Source organism: Papaver somniferum, chromosome 9 (genome assembly GCF_003573695.1).
Source record: "Papaver somniferum cultivar HN1 chromosome 9, ASM357369v1, whole genome shotgun sequence".
NCBI classification, from domain to species: Eukaryota; Viridiplantae; Streptophyta; class Magnoliopsida; order Ranunculales; family Papaveraceae; genus Papaver; species Papaver somniferum.
This window is the reverse complement of record NC_039366.1, coordinates 56,612,948-56,633,351: the sequence shown is the minus strand read 5'-3', so window position 1 is coordinate 56,633,351 and position 20,404 is coordinate 56,612,948. Positions and strand designations below refer to the sequence as shown.

At 34.7% G+C, this 20,404-nt stretch overlaps 2 protein-coding genes across 3 annotated transcripts; one reads left to right on the top strand and one right to left on the bottom strand.

Moving 5' to 3' along the window:
• Positions 1-7,168: 7,168 nt before the first annotated feature.
• On the top strand, positions 7,169-10,543 carry LOC113308804 (endoplasmin homolog). 2 transcript variants are annotated; one of them, XM_026557254.1, is made up of 4 exons: positions 7,169-7,321; positions 9,127-9,341; positions 9,746-9,868; positions 10,485-10,543. In XM_026557254.1, exons 1-3 carry the CDS (start codon positions 7,312-7,314, stop codon positions 9,830-9,832), a joined length of 312 nt encoding a protein of 103 aa, XP_026413039.1. In that variant the 5' UTR covers positions 7,169-7,311; the 3' UTR covers positions 9,833-9,868; positions 10,485-10,543. The 2 variants fall into 2 exon arrangements, 1 of the variants encoding a protein (XP_026413039.1); XR_003340087.1 differs by lacking the exon at positions 7,169-7,321 and adding an exon at positions 8,165-8,235.
• A 1,998-nt stretch (positions 10,544-12,541) lies between these two features.
• On the bottom strand, positions 12,542-19,765 carry LOC113311979 (alpha carbonic anhydrase 2-like). Its single transcript, XM_026560759.1, has 7 exons — positions 19,663-19,765; positions 19,285-19,502; positions 19,071-19,183; positions 13,186-13,294; positions 12,915-13,082; positions 12,726-12,779; positions 12,542-12,634 (listed from the first exon to the last, which is right to left on the bottom strand). Exons 1-5 carry the CDS (start codon positions 19,763-19,765, stop codon positions 12,930-12,932), a joined length of 696 nt encoding a protein of 231 aa, XP_026416544.1. The 3' UTR covers positions 12,542-12,634; positions 12,726-12,779; positions 12,915-12,929.
• Between the last annotated feature and the right edge of the window lie 639 nt (positions 19,766-20,404).

Here is a 20,404-nt window from a genome sequence, read left to right as displayed (position 1 = left end):
TTAGATCTCAAAGATCCTTTGGTGTTTTGAGGGAAAACTTTGCAACAAGATACATATGGGTGCAGGGATTGGTTTTCAGTGTTGTTTATGTCTCCAGTTTATAGTAATCAATCGAGAATGGGTTATTTAAAATGCACACAATGGATTTTTTTGGAACCCAAGTAAATTTCCAAATCTAAATCGTTTTTTAATATACGTAAACATGTTTCTTTAGTTAGAGTTAGACTTGCGTTAAGGTTCTTTCCATGGTTTGAAGTTGTAGAAAATTGATAGCTCAAGTAAATTTTATGAAAAGTATACGAAAGATAACTTCACATAATTGAGAGAAAGTAAATATAGCTTCCGAGCAAAAAAATTAGCTAAGAAATAACAAATTGTAAGTGCGTGAAAAGATCTCAATAAAAATCAAAGTAGTTAGAATGAGCCCAAAGCCAATAGAGTATTGGGTTGGCTCTTTAAGCTTTTCGGTCCGTGAGCTCAAGAAATTAAATTTCCAAACTCATAAGAGAGAAAATAGAATTCATAAGTTAGTAGGTTCGTGAACTCAGAGGCGGAACTACACATAGACTTGGGCTGGATAGTCCAGAAAAACACCAAATTTTACCGTGGTTTTAAATTTGGCAAAAACAAATCATGCCTAAACCATAGGCTTAAGCCAACCCCACCAATCCAATTAGTTTTCAAGACACCCCACCTTTATTTTTCAGCTCCGCCACTGCGTGAACTCGAGTAATATGTTCGTTGGCTCAATTTTTCGAAGGAAATATGAAAAGTATACCCTTATTGGATCCGCAAACTCAAATACCTCAAATGCAAAAATGCAAGAGGAACGATAAAAGCTCATTTGGTTCGCAAACTCAAATGTGTAGGTTCCTGAACCCAAATGTTTCCACAATTATCATTGATAAATGTTTCCTGCGGATCAACCCTCACTTAGCCGGGATCGGCTTGTTGGCCAAACGGACCGTAGTAGGGTTTGCATTCAAAAAACGTGTTGGGTTGGGCCAAAATATCATGAATCATAGCGAGGATACTACGACTCTTTTCGACTCCTTAAGTAACAACTCTTTGTAACAAAAGTCTAATTTAATTTGGTTATCCTCAAATCAGAAGTAATAAAGTATCTCACTACTTGTTGATTTTTGAATTTGGATGGATCTTTACAAGATTTTTTGTTTTTCTTGTTTGTGTTTTCCTTTCTTCTTCTTTTTGTGAATTTGTGGGTTTGGTTTTCCTTCCAAACCTTTCACAACCTGACAAAAATGATGATGATGGCTCAGGAAATGTCAACTCTCAAAACCATAGTTTTGTTGGTTTTGGTTTTTGTCGATTTTACAGTTGATAAGCTAAGACAATGTTAAAATACGGAGCCATGAATCTTTGCCGAGTCAAAAGATATGACACCAAAAGAGTTGTCAAAAGGTTAAAAATGCTGATTTTGAGTTAGTGATAACTTGTACAAGTCAGTCTTGAGTTCTTGCTTTTTGCGAAAACACTAGCGGTCCAATTTTATAGTCCAACAAGTGCTTCAAATTTGCCTGTCATTTTTTTCTTTTTGTAGTGTTTGCATTGAAGTTGGAAGATCTTCCTCTTACAAAGACGTTATAAATTTATAGTCGTGGATTGAGAGAATTCGAGAGCAATTTATACGAAAGCATAATGTAATCAAGTTTTTGTTTAGTGATGTAACAGCATCTTGACTTAATTCCTAGGTTTGTATGCGAAGATACATATATATTTAACGTTGTTTATACTAGTTATATTTTACTGCATTTCTTTTATTTTTTTAATAAAAGCAAACTTCATTAATTGGACAAAGAAAAAGGTATAATAATTTCACTCCTTGCTAACTTTCTCTTTTCCGCACAAATTAAAAAGCATAGAAAGTAGAGAACTAGTGTGCACTCGGTAAAGATTCCCGTAGTACAATTATTAGGATAAAGCCGGCCGGTACATTCTGTTGGGTGCAATAATTAAAAATAAGGAAAAACCAAATAAGCAAAAGTTATTGATACTTAACTCCTTTATAATGGAAGTGATCGATTTGATGAAACGAATGTGCTCCCTGTATCTCCGCAACAGCAACAAGGCAAAACTTTGGAAAAACAGAGTGAGTCACATGTTCAACACGTTGCCCTTAAGATATTAGCGCCCGGCTACACTCAAGAGTGATGCTATAGCCATCACAGGACGGATATCTCCAGGATAAAACACCCTAATACACCTACTACTAGCATATGTAGTAGATGCTCAACTTGAGCTTGGCAACTCCGAAAAAACCATAAAGAAAAATCTCGAACGCTTGAGACAACAACATAAAATATTTTTTTCTCTTGGGGGTCCCTATAAATATAGAGCAACCCATTTCCCATAGATTTTACAAAAGTAGTGAATTTGTTTATATAATTGACAAATACAACTTAAGAAGAAAAACTCCTCGATGTGGGACTAAAAGGTTTATATAGTTTCTTAAAACTACTAAAAATTGGAAACTCCACAATGTGGGACTAAAAAGTTTCATTCACAAAATAAAACAATAAATTATAATTTTTTATTAAAACTTTAAAAACTTATTTTTTTATTAATCGTTTTCCAACAATCCCCCACATGAATGAAAACTCAATAAAACATGAAAACACAGATAGATCTTGGTAAATCAACATCTCAACCTCACAATCCAAACAGACTGATCGTGCAAGTGTTGAAATCATACTAGTCATTTCTACGTCCTCTCCCTCACACAAAAGTGTGTTGAACCTAGAGTCATACTATGGATTGCATAAATCATAATAGTATTGAGAGCTTTCATCTTTAGTTCTCACATGGTGAGACTATAGGTATCTTTCACCAAAGTGAAAAAGCATGAACTAGTGAACCCTTAGTGACCTTTAGGTCATAAGTTCCAGTAATACCAAAACCATCAAAACGAAAATCACACAAAAAGCCCAGGAAATACCATTTTAGGCAGAGGTGTCCATGAGGTCTTGAACCTTTGCTTAGTGAGATATTACCGGAATTACTTGCTAGAGACAGTGAACTATGTCTTGAACTGCTAGCATTTGATGTAATTCGTGATAACAACCACGGGTGATATCTCCAAGATTGCTGCCAAGCTCGTGCCGTTTTGTCCAATTTGGCCCTGGACATATCCTGTTTCTCAGAATGCTCTAGAGAATCAAAGTTCATATTCTCATAGGAAGCGGCCCACTTCCTCATTCAGATAGGTGAGTTTCCATAAAGAGTGTTACTGCTACACCCTACTTCAATCTTAAATTGAAACTATAGAACTCATTAAGACTTCTTAAAAGTCATCCTTCACATGCAATCACACTATCACGTCTACACCATAGGGAAGGGACAGATAATAAAATTCTCTAATAGTGTTTACCTTTACCCACCACAAATTAGTTGTCTCATTCGAAACCTTGATCTTGGGATATCCATTCAGCAAGGTTGAGTATCCTTCATGACAAGTTTAATTTATGAGCTTAATCCCCTTCCCCCTCGATGCATTTCTAACTATCTCTTGGGATAAACCTTTCGTCAAAGATTGCGCGATATTCTCCTTGGACTTTATCCAATCAATGGAAATAACGCTGATTGAGATTAGTTATTTTCAGCTTTATCTATTATATCTTGGCTAACACAATGTATAGATATAGCTGGCACAGGCCTATGCCAGAGAGGAATGTCTTCTAAAAAACATCTTAGGCACTCGTCCCCCTCTCGTGCTTTATCTAACTCAATACTCTCAGATTCCATAATGAATTGAGCAATATATGTTTGTTTGTAAATCTTCCAAAAACAAACCCTGATGCTAGAGTGAAACATATCCACTCGTAGACTTAGACTCCTCTGAGTCAACTATCCAGTTTACGTCACAAAGTCCCTCAAGGACAACAAGATACCTTTGATAAATCAAATAAAATGTAATAGAGTATTTTAGGTACCATAATACTCTACTCAGTGCATCTGAATGCTATTGCTCTGGACTACAATTATATCTACTTAACTTACTCACAATATAGGCAATGTATGGACTCTTACAGTTCATTAAATTCATCAGACATCCTATAAATCTTGAGTATTCAAGTTAAGATACTCCATTACCCTTTTTTCTTGAGTCTACATGAATAATCGTACGGAGCACAAGAAGGCTTACAATCACACTGATTGTATCTCTTAAGCACAAATTCAAAATAATGAGAATGACTAAGACTACATATGTTAGATTATTTTCTAATCCTCATCCCTAAGATTACATCAACAGGGCCTAAGTCTTTCAAGTCAACGTTCTCATTCAGCGCATGTTTTTAGTGGAATTAATCACATTTATGTTTGTATCAAGTATAAGCATATCATCAACATACAAGCATACAATCACACAGGCATCCTTAACAAGTTACTTGTAAATATACTTGTCAGATTCATTAACTTAAATCCACTACACATTATCACATGATCAAATTTTCCATGTCACTGTTTACGTGCTTATTTTATAAACCATACAAAATTTTGTTCAACTTACAAAATTTGTCATCATAACCTTTCACTACAAAGTCCTCAGGTTGGTCTATGTAAATTTCTTTATCTAATTCACGATTTTAGAAAAGCTGTCTTAACATCCATCTGATGTATCTCTAATTTGTTTATGACAGCAATAACAATTAGCATCTCAACGTAAGTAAATCTCGTCACATGTGAATAAGAATCAAGGAAATATACACCTTCTTTTAGTTTATAGCCTTTAGCTACCAACTTAGCCTAATATTTTTCTACAGTTCCATATACCTAATGTTTCCTCTTAAAGACTCATTTACATCTCATGGTCTTACTCTCTGGAGGTAAACTATAAACCTCCCAAGTCAGGTTCCGACGGACTGAGTCCATTTCACTAAATGAAGCTTCTTACCATAATGGGGTTTCAGTAGATATCAAGGCTTCTTTACAAGTCCAGGGCTTAGACTACGCTAGGCATGTTATGAAGTCGGCTTCATAAGAAGTCTCAAGTCTAATTGTTTTACTTCTCTTAGGCTCAACCTTAACTTCATCTTCCTTAAGATAAGTTCTGACTATTTGAAAATAAATCTAGGGGATCAACAACACATCTCTAATGAGGTACAGGTTTAAGAATAAACATGTTCAAAGAACTCAGCATCCCTAGATTATGTAATAGTATTCACAACAAAGTCAGAAAAATCACACCAAAAGTATGAAAAATCAGAACACACAACCAAAAATCTATATGTAGAAGTATACTCAGCATACCTTATATGAAGACACAATCACCATTTTTGGTTTCTATCTAGTTCTTCTAGGAAGAGGAATGACAATCTTAGTCAAACACCCCCACACTTTGACATATTCATAAGAAGGTCATCTACCTTTCCATAAATCATATGGAGTTTCATCTGATCCTTAAGGGTACTATATTCAGGATATACTAGTTGAGAGGACTTCCTCCTCCCACAAGACCGCAGGTAATCCTGAACTAATCAACATGGTAATTATGATCTCCTTAAGGATATAATTAATATGTTCAAGGCTTCTAATTGGTTATCAACTTCAAGTTTATACATCTTAAGGCTTCTAAGGCATCATCCTTATCCCTAAGCAATTATACAAGATAGTACCTCGTACAATCATCTACGGAAGTTATAAACCATCTTTTACCATAGTGGTTTTGGGTTGAACTCATGTCAACTAGGCCTAACTGAATTAATTCTAAGGGATTAGAATTACTATGAACATTTGTGTTAAAAGATTTTATAGCATATTCATTTCACTTTTGTGTTCAAGATCCAAACTAAATTTGGGTACGAAGCCTATGCTAGGCAGTTTATACATTGACTTATAATTTTACGGTTCCAAGTCTACCATGCAAAACATTCAAAGACACACAAAAGAAAGCACAAGAATCAACTATGTTCACTTCATCAGATTTTCCTTCAAACTTATATAGACCCTAAGTCCTATAACTGTTGCCTAAAAAATCAATACCCTTAGTTATAACAAGTTTTCCACATTTAATTAAGATCTTCAATCTTTTACCATCTTCAAGAGAACAAGATACAATATTATTTCATATGCTCGGAACATGAAAACCTCATTCAGTGTGAGAATATTACAGATATGAACTTATGCTCGACCTTTCCCTTTTATGCAACCTCTGTCGCAGATGAGTTACTCATATAGAGTTTCTCGACATCCCTTATCCTCTGATAAGAGGTGAACAGGTCTCTGTTTCAACAAACATACTTAGTTGCTCCAGAGTCCACCCACCAGTCTCTCACATTGGTTATTAAAATAACTTCCGACATCATGGTTCATTTTGTTTCAACTAAATTAGCATTAACTTTCTACTTATTAAGGTTTTATGTTGTCTACACTTTACTGCCGTATGGCCAGGAATTTTACAAACATAACAATCACCCTTAATTAAAGTAATGCCGGATTCAGTTTTACGAAACATACCTTTATTATGAAGACTATGCTTAGAGTTGTGTTTGATGTTCTCGCCTTTGTCAGCTTTGGAAGACTTGTGTTCATCCACATGCACCTGGTAGCCATGTTCCTTTTCAATTTCATGTCACAAACTTCGTTTATACTTTGACCACGGACACGGTAATTTCCCAATCACCTAATACACCATATCTCACAAACCTTAGTTCAGATAAAATATGAGTTTTGAAGATAATATCTAGATTTATAAACTTCGTTTAAACCACCATATCAAAAAACTCATGGTTACCCCATAAAAACTACTTTAGTTAACAACAAAATTCTGCCCGTCAGAATTTTTCAGGAACGTTTCTCAGTTTTGTAAAATATCAAAAAGTGAAAAATACTAGAATCACCCTACTATATGGGTTCAATATATAGAAGCCCCACTAAATGGATCATCCACTATCAACTCCATGCTTTAAGAAAATGATATTACTAGGCCCAAAATATCAAATTTTCTTCGGATCTGGCCCATAATTAATTATTAGAGATTTTAATAATGACAACACTACCCTTTTGTATATAAACAAGAGGAATATCAGAAGATTCTTTTCATTTTCAGATTTCGTCTCTCTCTCTTCCAGACGAGTTTATCTCCTGTAGAAATGGTTTCTCTTCATTTCCAGATCTGAAACAATTATTCTCTCTCGAAATCAAGTTCTCACACAGTTAAACATCGCCAACAACTCGTGTTCTTGCGATTTCAGTGATGAGAAGATCTGAAGAAGAATCAACCAAATGATACGAACCTAAATCCGAGCATAAAGAAACTCGATTCAATTCAATCGAAGAGAAACATCTACAAAAATGAACCAAAGTAAGTTTAATCTTTCCATATCCTTTTTAATTTAATTAAGAGCTTTAATCTATCAATCTCGAGTTGAAATCAAAATCTCTGAAGTTTGATTTTAAAAGTTTTGAAAAAAATATGAAAACGAATCTCGATTTCGTTGTTTGATCCTTGATCAGAGTTTGGATCTTTAATCTACAACATCTACTCACTCTGGTTGTTTTGATGTAATTTTTTTTGAAGAATTTTGAACAAATATTTCAGATCTGTTCTTCATCAAAATCGACGTAAATATAATTGTAGCTCCGATCTATAAACTGATTTGAGATTTGATATCAGCAAATCATCGTCTCTATTACCCATAGTTTTAATTTTAATTTCAACCACTCTTAATTTTCAATTTCATTTTATTCTTGATAGATAATTTTACGAAATTTATTTTCAATTGTTTAAACAATAACAACAGATGCAGTTTCATGACACAAACTATATATCTAATCGAAATTATGCTTTCAATTTTACTGGCAGTTTAATCTTCTACCATAGTTTGATTATGTTGGAAGAAACCTTTACTGGAAATGATACTTGTTGGCTTCTAGCCATGCTGAGTATGAGGAGGTGGTGGTGGTGGCGCAGATGCAGGTTTTAGTGGGGGATTTTTGACCTGTTGAGTGGTGGAGAAGTAAGTGGAGGTGTCATGTTCAGCAGTGGTGGTGGAATTGCAGAGTGTTTCAACTGTTCCATTAAGTTTGTGATTCTAGGAGGTTGTGGTGGAGGAAGTGCAGGTTATAGATGAGGATTTGGAGCCAATATTGGTGCTGATGGCGGTGTTTTCAATGTCAATTTATATATAATAACTTGTTTGTGTTGCTTGCAGTGAATATTTGGTATGTAGAGGATCTGCAGGCTAGGTAAAGTGAAAAAATAGGGATTGAAATCAGGTAAGTTAGTTATTAGGATTGATTTTAATTTTTAATTTGAGATAATAAGGCTTAGGTTGATGTCTGTTAACAATATATGAACTTAATACATTCATATCTTAGAGTAGCCTCTCGATTTGTTCATGTTTTGTAAGATATTACTACTAATTATAGTCTGACAGATCTTTTTGGTTTAGGAAACTGATATGTGTAACTGAAAGAGTGCGCATTGGATAGTAAGTAAATGTTTACCTCCTCTCAGTCAGACAGTCACATTACGCAAAATTTAGAATGGCTATTAGACATGTAGTGAATCAGATTAAAAAAAAGTATGTTGTTCTCTTTGGAACTGAAAATATGGTCCATCTTAATGATTTCATTGTTTCAGTTTATTAAATGAGGAGGGCATTTTAGTTTTTTATTGGGGTGTTTTCTTGTTTGAGTACAAAATGCATGTGTAATCAGTAGTTACATATGCATATGGCATATGTAAACATTAGTTACACATGCATATTAGCATGTGTAACTAGCCGTTACACATCTAATATGCATGTGTAACTCGTAGTGACAGTACAATACTTCATCTCTATCTTCCTCTACGCAACTTCTTATATAGAGTTTGACGTTAAACCTTAAAAATGCTTAGTTGTTTTACTTTGTCTGTGGTATTGCTGAGCTTGGGTTGTGTGTTATTTACACGTCAAATCATGTGTTCCTTCTTGTATCAGAAGGAATAATTGTTGTTCTCAGGAGATCATACCTTACTTGTTCTTAATACTGATTAGCTCATTTGGAAGGATTCTTTGTTTGTTTTCATTTCTGGATTTGAGTCAGCTGGCTCAGAAGAAAAATTTCATACTTTGCTTGTTCATATACCTAAGCATGAGACATGAATTATAGCTCATTTGGCAGGATTTTTGGTGTTTGGTCTGATTGGAACAAGTCAAGTTAGTGATGAAGGTGATGTTGAGTTCAAGGCTGTTCTTTTTGTTCCTCCAAAGGCTCCTCATGATCTGTATGGGAGTTACTACAATGCTAACAAGTCCAACTTGAAGTTATACGTCAGACGTGTCTTCATCTCAGATGGATTCGATGATCTTCTGCCCAAGTACCTGAACTTTTTGATGGTAACCATTTTTCCCCAAGATATATAGGTTCATTATTATAAACGAGGCATAGGCGCATAGAATGAATTGCAAGCTTTGCTACATGGATAATAGCTGAACATTACTTTTTTGGTATATTATGTAGGGTCTTATGGACTCAGTTACTTTACCACTTAATGTATCGTATGAATTTGTTGATTTTATGTTGACATATATAAGTATGATGCATGTGTAACTCCTAGTTACACAATTCAGATGCATGTGTATCTGCAAGTTACACATGCTAATTGAATGTGTATCTTATAGTTACACATGCTAACCGAATGTGTAACTGCTAGTTGCACATGCTATGCGGATCTACTGGTTTGTATGTACGTTATGCTTATTTTTTGTTGAGTTTATTGGTTTTGTGTTTTCTTGTGCAGGGAAACACATTAGGAAGTTGGTTAAAGATGGATTCATCAGCTGCAAACCAAACCACATTCACTCTCCATATCATGCACGGAGAATGACAAAAGCCAGATTGAGGGGTTTTCACTCTGGATATGGTACGTTATACATAATAATTTACAGTTTTTTTTTTCTTTTCAGTATTCATAGTGTTTATTTGGCTTCCAGCCTGCACTGAACCCTTAGCTAGACCTGTACTTATGGATTAACTCTGTCATCATTTCTCAGTAGTATGCGCTATGTCAATAAATCAGATTAAAATACAGCTGACAATGTTCTTTAGATTACTTGATTGCAGTACTAAAAGTATTATGGCGTGCAATTCGGTAGTTTAATTAGTTAAGATTGATTGTTCTAACAATCACTGAATTTACTACCTTGTGAGACTCATTTGTAACATAATACATCTATTAAATTTTTATTGGGAATTTTAGCTGATTGTGTTTGATTTTCCTTTTGTATTTATTGGTATGCAAAAGTATGTGAAACTTATAGATACACATGCTAATTAGATGTGTAACTTCTAGTTACACAAGCTAATTTGATGTGTAATTTCTAGTTACACATGCCGATTGAATGTGTAACTTCAGGTTACATATATTTTACTTACATATAGTATTTACACAATTGGTTACCAAATTAGTAGGTCTTTCAAAAGTAGTAGTATTGTGTATGATTAAACCTAAGTAGTTACTTGTGCTTTGAATGATTCAGGTTCAGTTAGTGATTGAGAATTTAGAGCAATTGTTCCTGAAACAATAAAAATGAGCGGCTTGTTGTCAATGATGATCGGGGTGATAAGTTAATGCTACTGCGAGCAAATCCATATGCCCCTATATATCTCTGTCTATAGGTAAGTAGTGGAAATGGTTTGTTTAAGTAAATGTAGGACTAACTAGTGGAGATATGTTAACCAGTTTAAGTCCATAACAAGTCCATAGTGAAAGTAGTGTATGGACAACATAATGGTTTGTTTATGCATTGACCCTATTCTGTCATTTTCTGCGTATATTATAGCTTGTTACTCATACCTGGATGCAGAATGAGGGTCTGACTCAAGATACATTCACTTGCTTTCAAGTTTCTTTATTGTGTTGTGAAGAAACCGATCTCATGAGGATGTGTAACTTCTGCATACACATCGATATGGATGTGTAACTGATGATTACGCATGACGGATGCATGTGTAACTCCCAGTTACACATGCTAAGATAGGTTATCATGTGTATTTTCTGTGATCTTTGTTCTATAATTTTGCCTTACAATTCGTTCTAATATTTTTTTTTTCTTTTTTTGCTTTTTGTTCATCCAACCTAATCCATGGATGTTTATTTCGTTGCAGATAGGCAAGCATTTTGGAGGGAGGAAGACAAGAAGGAAAGGAAAAGATTTAAACTTCATAAAAGCACAAATCAGACGCATGTGTAACTCTCAATTACACTAGATAGATGCATATGTAACTCTCAGTTACACTAGACAGATGCGTGTGTAACTTCTAGTTACACATGCTAAGAAATTAATAAATGAATATTAAAGTATTACATGTATTTTTTGTATGCGTTCTTTTTGATGTCTATTTTCTTGATGTGTAACTTTGCATTACACATGGCATAAGAATGTGTAACTTCTGGATACACATGCCATATGCATGTGTAACTTCTGTTTACACATTCACACTGTATTTTAATAATTTTGGGCCTACATTTAATAATTTTGGGCTTAAATTTTAAATTTTATTTAATTATGGGCTTGACAATATATAAAAGGGTATGGATGTCCTTTAATAACTCGGGGCCTAGATTTAAATTTGTTTTAATTAAGGGCCTCATATTATGGGTTATCCATGGGTTGGGCCTTAGCCTAATTTTCCCTATCAAAAAAATACTTTTACAACTCCAAATTTTTTGAAATTTTACGTGGGTAACTATCAGGATGTCTACTACTTTGTGTCAAAAGGGTTCATCGAAATTCCTTCTAGGTTAAGATATAAACTCGAAACTCTACAGCTGACCAAAAATTCGTTTTTGTTTTTCACTCCACAATTAACATCCATGATTCACAAACCAACCAACCATTTTTTTTATTATTACAAATAGTAATGTCTTAAGATTGTTGGGTGCAATAATCAAAAACAAGGAAAAATCAAATAAGCAAAAGTTATTGATACTTAGCTCCTTTATAATGGAAGTGATCGATTTGATGAAACGAATGAGCTCCCTATATCTCCGCAACAGCAACAAGGCAAAAATTTGGAAAAACAGAGTGAGTCACGTGTTCAACACGTTTCCCTTAAGACATTGAGCCCGGCTACACTCAAGAGTGATGCTATAGCCCTCACAGGAAGGATATCTCCAGGATAAAACACCCTAATACACCTACTACTAGCATATGTAGTAGATGCTCAACTTGAGCTTGGCAACTCCGAAAAAACCATAAAGAAAAATCTCGAACGCTTGAGACAACAACATAAAATATTTTTTTCTCTTGGGGGTCCCTCTAAATATAGAGCAACACATTTCCCATAGATTTTACAAAAGTAGTGAATTTGTTTATATAATTGACAAATACAACTTAAGAAGAAAAACTCTCTGATGTGGGACTAAAAGGTTTATATAGTTTCTTAAAACTACTAAAAATTGTAAACTCCACAATGTGGGACTAAAAAGTTTCATTCACAAAAGAAAACAATAAATTATAATTTTTTATTAAAACTTTAAAAACTTTTTTTTTTTATTAATCGTTTTCCAACACATTCTTGGCCGTAATTACATACTGTCTACCAGTGCTGATGTTGGTAATGCAGAGTAGTAGAGGATGTCTCGGTTATTTAGAGGCTGCAATGGTCTTGCGTTATTCCCATTTCCCTGCAACATAATAATATTCATTAATCAACTGTGATGCTTTTAAATTGATGCTATTCGAAGAGACAAAGACAATATTTGCACGGGAACTTACATCATGAACGGCACTTCTCAATAACATTACTTGGTCTATCCTGACAGGCATCACCTAAAATTCACGAAGTAAGGATAAATTAGAATCCTAGCTAGCTAAGTGAAAATGAGAAAATTAGTTAGCAATACTAAGAAAGATCAAATATCCTTGGTAAACTACACTATATACATATCATTAAACTGTATATACCTTTCTCTTGATGGTTCAAATAACCCCATCGTCACAAGGAGGAGTTGTGAGAGAACCCAAGTATCTGTAATATTTTCTATCACTCATATCAATGTCATTTGGATCAACCGGACCTATGTTCACTTCACTCGCCCCAGTACCGGATATATCCCTTATGTTGGCCTCCAACTGATGAGCCATCAAAGGATTAATGAATCACAATATATAAGATCATAAGGTTATATCTTGAATGATATACTAAGGAGTGATTTTTAGTTTGTATATGCATTACCTTGGAAAGAAATGGGTCTTTGAAAATAGAAAGAGAGTATAGAACCGCAACCACAGCAACCTTTTTAAGTTCCACATTTTTATGAACCATATGTAGCTCCAAAGCAAACCTGATATTAAATTAATGTTCGCAAAAACCTTGTTAGTTATTTCGATATATTCGTAGCTTTTCTACCATATATGTTCATCCAGAACGATATCAATTATACTGACACGGTTTAGGTTTAACTAGTGATTGTTAGAAAACGATTAATAAAAAAATAATTTTTTAAAGTTTTAATAAAAAATTATAATTTATTGTTTTATTTTGTGAATGAAACTTTTTAGTCCCACATCGTGGAGTTTCCAATTTTTAGTAGTTTTAAGAAACTATATAAAGCTTTTAGTCCCACATCGGGGAGTTTTTCTTCTTAAGTTGTATTTGTCAATTATATAAAGAAATTCACTACTTTTGTAAAATCTATGGGAAAGGGGTTGCTCTATATTTTAGAGGGACCCCTAAGGGAAAATATTTTATAGCGGTTTTTAAGCATTCGCGATTTTCCTTAACGGTTTTTTCGGAGTTGCCAAGCTCAAGTTGAGCATCTACTACATATGCTAGTAGTAGGTGTATTAGGGTGTTTTATCCTGGAGATATCCGTCCTGTGAGGGCTATAGCATCACTCTTGAGTGTAGCCGGGCGCTAATGTCTTAAGGACAGCGTGTTGAACACGTGACTCACTCTATTTTCCAAAGTTTTGCCTTGTTGCTGTTGCGGAGATACGGGGAGCTTGTTCGTTTCGTCAAAGCAATCACTTCCATTATAAAGGAGCTAAGTATCAATAACTTTTGCTTATTTGATTTTTCTTTGTTTTTGATTATTGCACCCAACAATCTTAAGACATTATATTTTAATAATCGAAAACGATTGATTGGTTTGTGAATCATGGATGTTAATTGTGGAGTGAAAAACAAAAACGAATTTCTGGTCAGCTGTAGAGTTTCAATTTTATCTTTTAATCTAGAAGGAATTTCGATGAACCCTTTTGACACAACGTAGTAGACATCCTGATAGTTACCCGCGTAAAATTTCAGAATTTTTGGAGTTGTAAAAGTATTTTTTGATATTTTACAAAACAGAAAAACGTTTCTGAAAAATTCTGACGAGCAGAAAATTGTTGTTAACTAAATTAATTTTTGTGGGGTAACCATGAGTTTTTTGAAACGCTGATTCAAACGAAGTTTGTATATATAGATGTTATCTTCAAAACTCATATTTTACTTTCTGATTTGGAATTGTGATTTGTGAATAAAGGTGTCATCTCCGAGGGACATGGCTAATAGCCGCATGTGGTTGGAAACAAATCTTCCAAAGATGGCAAAGGTGAGAACATCGAACGCAACTATAAGCATGGTCTTCATGATAAAGGTATATTTCGTAAACCTGAATCCGAATTACTTTAGTTAAGGGTGAGTGTTATGTTTGTAAAATTCCTGGCCACGCGGCAGTAAATTGTAGACAACAAAAAACCTTAATAAGTAGAAAGTTAATGCTAATTTAGTTGAAACAAACTAGAACGAGTTTGGTGGCATGATGTCGGAAGTTATTTTAATAACCAATGTGAGAGACCAGTAGGTGGACTCTGGAGCCACCAAGAATGTTTGTTGAAACAGAGACCTGTTCACCTCCTATCATAGGATAGGGGATGTCGAGAAACTCTTATTGAGTAACTCATATGCAATAGAGGTTGCATAAAAGGAAAAGGTCGAGCAGAAGCTCATATCTGTAATATTCTCACATTGAATGAAGTTTTCATGTTCCGAGCATATGCGAAAATCTTGTATCTTGTTCTGTTGTAGATGGAAAAATATTTAAGATCTTAATTGAATCTGGAAAACTTGTTGTAACTAGGCAGTGATTTTTTAAGCAAGAGTTATAGGACTTTGGGTCTATATAAGCTTAACGGAAAAACTGATGATGTGAACGTAGTTGATTCTTGTGATATCTTTGTGTGATTGATTGTTTTACGTGGTAGACTTGGAACCGTAAACTTATAAGTCAATGCTTAACTGGCTAGCATAGGCTTCGTACCCAAATTTAGTTTGGATTTTGAACACAAAAGTGAAATCTGTGAAGAATCAAAATATGCTATAAAATCTTTTAGCACAAATGTTCAGAGTAATTAAGCCTTTAAATTAATTCAGTTAGGCCTAGTTGACATGAGTTCAACCCAAAACACTGTGGTAAAAGATGGTTATAACTTCCGTAGATGATTGTACGAGGTACTATCTTGTATACTTGCTTAGGATAAGGATGACGCCTTAGAAGCCTTAAGATGTATAAACTTGAAGTTGGAAACCAATTAGAAGCCTTGAACATAACAACCGTATCCTTAAGGAGATGATAATTTCCATGTTGATTAGTTCAGGATTACCTGCGGCCTTGTGGGGGGAGGCAGTCCTCTTAACTAGTATATCCTGAATAAAGTACCCTTTTAAGAATCAGATGAAACTCCATATGGTTTATGGAACGGTAGATGACCTTCTTATGAATGTGTCAAAGTGTGGGGGCGTTTGACTAAGATTGTAATTCCTCTTCCTAAAAGAACTAGATTGAAACCAAAAATGTTGATTGTGTTTTCGTATAGGGTATATTGAGTATACTTCTACAAATAGATTTTTGGTTGTGTGTTCTGATTTTTTCTGACATTGGTGTGAATATTATTACGGAATCTAGGGATGCTGAGTTCTTTGAACATGTTTATTCTAAACCTGTACCTCATTAGAGATGTGTTGTTGATCCCCTAGATTTATTTCAAATAGTCAGAACTTATTTTAAAGGAAGATGAAGTTGATGTTGAGCCTAAGAGAAGTAAAATAATTAGACTTGAGACTTCTTATGAAACCGACTTCATAACATGCCTAGCTTAGTCTGAGCCACAGACTTGTAAAAAGCCTTGATATCTACTGAAACCCCATTCTGGTAAGAAGCTTCATTTAGTGAAATGGACTCAGTCCGTTGGAACCAGACTTGGGAGCTTGCTAGTTTACCTCCAGGTTGTAAGACCATGGGATGTAAATGAGTCTTTAAGAGGAAACGATAGGTAGATGAAACTGTGGAAAAATATTAAGCTAAGTTGGTAGCTAAAGGCTATAAACTAAAAGAAGGTGTAGATTTCCTTGATTCTAATTCAATTGTGACGGAAATTACTTCCGTTGAGATACTAATTGTTATTGCTGCCATAAAGAACGTAGAGATACATCAGATGGATGTTAAGACAGCTTTTTCTAAAACCGTGAATTAGGTAAAGAAATTTACATAGATCAACCTGAAGACTTTGTAGTGAAAGGTTGTGAATACAAAGTTTGTAATTTGAAAAATCTTTGTATGGTTTTCAAATAAGCACGTAAACAGTGACATGGAAAATTTAATCATGTGATAATGGATAGTGGATTTAAATTAATGAATCTGACAAGTATGTCTACAAGTAACTTGTTAAGGATGTCTGTGTAATTGTATGCTTGTATGTTGATGATATGCTTGATACAACATAGATGTGATCAATTCCACTAAAAACATGCACTGAATGAGAACATTGACTTGAAAGACTTGGGCCCTTTTGATGTAATCTTAGGGATGAGGATTAGAAGATAATCAAACATTTATAAGTCTTAGTCGTTCTCATTATGTTGAGTTGTGCTTAAGAGATACAATCAGTCTGATTGTAAACCTGCTTGTACTTCGTACGATTATTCTTGTAGTCTCAAGAAAAATAAGGGTAGTGGAGTATCTTAACTTGAATACTCAAAAGTTATAGGATGTCTGATGAATTTAATGAACTGTAAGAGTCCAGACATTGCCTATATTAGTAAGTTAAGTGGATATAATTGTAGTCCAGAGCAAGAGAATTCAGATGCACTGAGTAGAGTATTATGGTACCTAAAATACTCTTTTGATTTATGAAAGGTATCTTGTTGTCCTTGGGACTTTATGATGCAAACTGGATAGTTGACTCAGAGGAGTCTAAGTCTACGAGTGGATATGGTTTCACTCTAGTGAAGATTTCCAAACAAACATATCGCTCAATTCATTATGGAATCTGAGAGTATTGCGTTAGATAAAGCATGAGAGGGGGCCGAGTGCCTAAGATGATTTTTAGAAGACATTCCTCTTTGGCATAGGCCTGTGCCAGCTATATCTATACATTGTGTTAGCCAAGCTATAATAGTTAAAGCTAAGAAATAACTAATCTCAATCGGCGTTATTTCCATTGATTGGATAAAGTCCAAGGAGAATATCGCGCAATCTTTGACGAAAGGTTTGTACAAAGAGATAGTTAAAAATGCATCGAGGGGGTTGGGGCTTAAGCTCATATATTAAACTTGCCATGAAGGATACTCAACCTTGCTGACTGGAGATCCCATGATCAAGGTTTCGAATGAGACAACTAATTTGTGGTGGGTAAAGGTAAACACTATCAGAGATTTTCATTCTCTGTCCCTTCCCTATGGTGTAGACGTGATAGTGTGACTGCATGTGGAGGATGACTTTTTAATAAGTCTTAATGAGTTCTATAGTTTCAATTTAAGATTGAAGTGGGGTGTAGCAGTAACACTCTTTATGGAAACTCACCTATCTGAATGAGGAAGTGGGTCGCTTCCTGTGAGAATATGAGCTGATTCTCTAGAGCATTCTGAGAAACAGGATACGTCCAGGGCCAAAACGGACAAAACGGCACGAGCTTGGCAGCAATCTTGGAGATATCACCCGTGGTTGTTATCACGAATTACATCAAATGCTAGCAGTTCAAGACATAGTTCACTGTCTCTAGCAAGTAATTCTGGTAATATCTCACTAAGCAAAGGTTCAAGACCTCATGGACACCTCTGCCTAAAATGGTATTTCCTGCGTTTTTTATGTGATTTTCATTTTGATGGTTTTGGTATTACTGGAACTTAGGACCTAAAGGTCACTAAGGGTTCACTAGTTCATGCTTTTTCACTTTGGTGAAAGATACCTATAGTCTCACCATGTGAGAATTAAAGATGAAAGCTCTCAATACTATTATGATTTATGCAATCCATAGTATGACCCTGGGGTCAACACACTTTTGTGTGAGGGAGAGGACGTAGAAATGACTAGTATGATTTCAACACTTGCACGATCAGTCTGTTTGGATCGTGAGGTTGGGATGTTTATTTACCAAGATCTATCTGTGTTTTCATGTTTTATTGAGTTTTCATTCATGTGGGGGATTGTTGGAAAACGATTAATAAAAAAATAATTTTTTAAAGTTTTAATAAAAAATTATAATTTATTGTTTTATTTGTGAATGAAACTTTTTAGTCCCACATCGTGGAGTTTCCAATTTTTAGTAGTTTTAAGAAACTATATAAAGCTTTTAGTCCCACATCGGGGTTTTTTTCTTAAGTTGTATTTGTCAATTATATAAAGAAATTCACTACTTTTGTAAAATCTATGGGAAAGGGGTTGCTCTATATTTTAGAGAGACCCCTAAGGGAAAATATTTTATAGCGGTTTTTAAGCATTCGCGATTTTCCTTAACGGTTTTTTCGGAGTTGCCAAGCTCAAGTTGAGCATCTACTACATATGCTAGTAGTAGGTGTATTAGGGTGTTTTATCCTGGAGATATCCGTCCTGTGAGGGCTATAGCATCACTCTTGAGTGTAGCCGGGCGCTAATGTCTTAAGGACAGCGTGTTGAACACGTGACTCACTCTATTTTCCAAAGTTTTGCCTTGTTACTGTTGCGGAGATACGGGGAGCTTGTTCGTTTCGTCAAAGCAATCACTTCCATTATAAAGGAGCTAAGTATCAATAACTTTTGCTTATTTGATTTTTCTTTGTTTTTGATTATTGCACCCAACAGTGATTTAGATTAATCACCTTCTTCCATTGACAGTGTGCTCGGAAGGTGAGTGCCAATGAATTTGATCAAGCACATAGGTAGTATCATCTATTTGAATGGATCCAGCATCTCCAGCAACAGCCCACTGAAGCTGCATATGCACATCGACGGGTACATGGATAAACATATTTTAGTACATCTAATATATAGTACGTATTTAAGATTGATAAATTTGTTAGTTTAACTACTTACACTGATATCATGGCCTCTATTCTTTAGGATTCCAGATGCTGGCGTATATTTCATTTGCAAATCACCCAACTCTGGAGCATATTGCATCTTGCTAAAATCCAAGTTTATTGGGGATTGTTGGGTTCCATTCTTACATTTTGCCCATTCTGGACGAAGATTTCCCCAGTTCTCTGGTCCGTTTCCGCTCCCTGTTACATAACTAAAATCTTCCTGGTTCTCTGCATGCATGCATAACAGTTGATTATAAATCAGATATGTTCACTTTACGTAAGAACATATCATGATCTTATACTTGTAACTATGCAAGCACTTGATCGTCGATCATAATTAGAAGAAACAAATTCAAAATCAGAAAAAAGTTCATTAGCAATTACTTACCAACTTCTAACCAAGAAGTTGCTGGCCTTGAGTTTAAAACAAGAACCACAATAAGGAGATATGCATAAACCAAGAATATTGGTTTGCTTACAAAACTCTTCATATTTCAAACAAAAACTAATACTATTAATTAATTATGATAAACTTGGTTACTAATTGAAGTTTTAAGCTAAAGTAAGAATATCTCTCTATTGGTCTAGATTAGACCTTAATGTAGAAAATGTGTAATGTTGGAGGCTTAAGAGAAAATGAACCCTCTATTTATAACAAAATGAACCCTCTATTTATAACAAAATGAGGTTGACCTATTCTCTGGCAATTCAGCATAAGGTATTAAGGTCCTTGAGGAGTATACAGACAATAGTTATTCACAAGACAAACTATTTAGAATACAGATAGAAAAGTTGTCAACTGCATATATACGGTATATATTTTGAAATGGATTGAAAATAGCTGATTATAGCTGGACCAAGGAGCAATTCAAATGAGACCAGTAAATTAAATAAAGTAAACGTGATGCACCTTCCATCAGAAAATAAAATAAAATGTGATGCACGTTCATAAGTCACTCAGTCTGAAATTTCCGGTCAGTTTCATAACAGTGATTTTGGTGTGGCAGACGTCAACTGATTAGGATAAGGTTTCGATTGATTATCATAAAAATCATCATCTTCTTTTTTTTGATCGGTCATCATAAAAATCATCCAGTATGCACTCTGCACCACTGAGCAACTATTGGGGT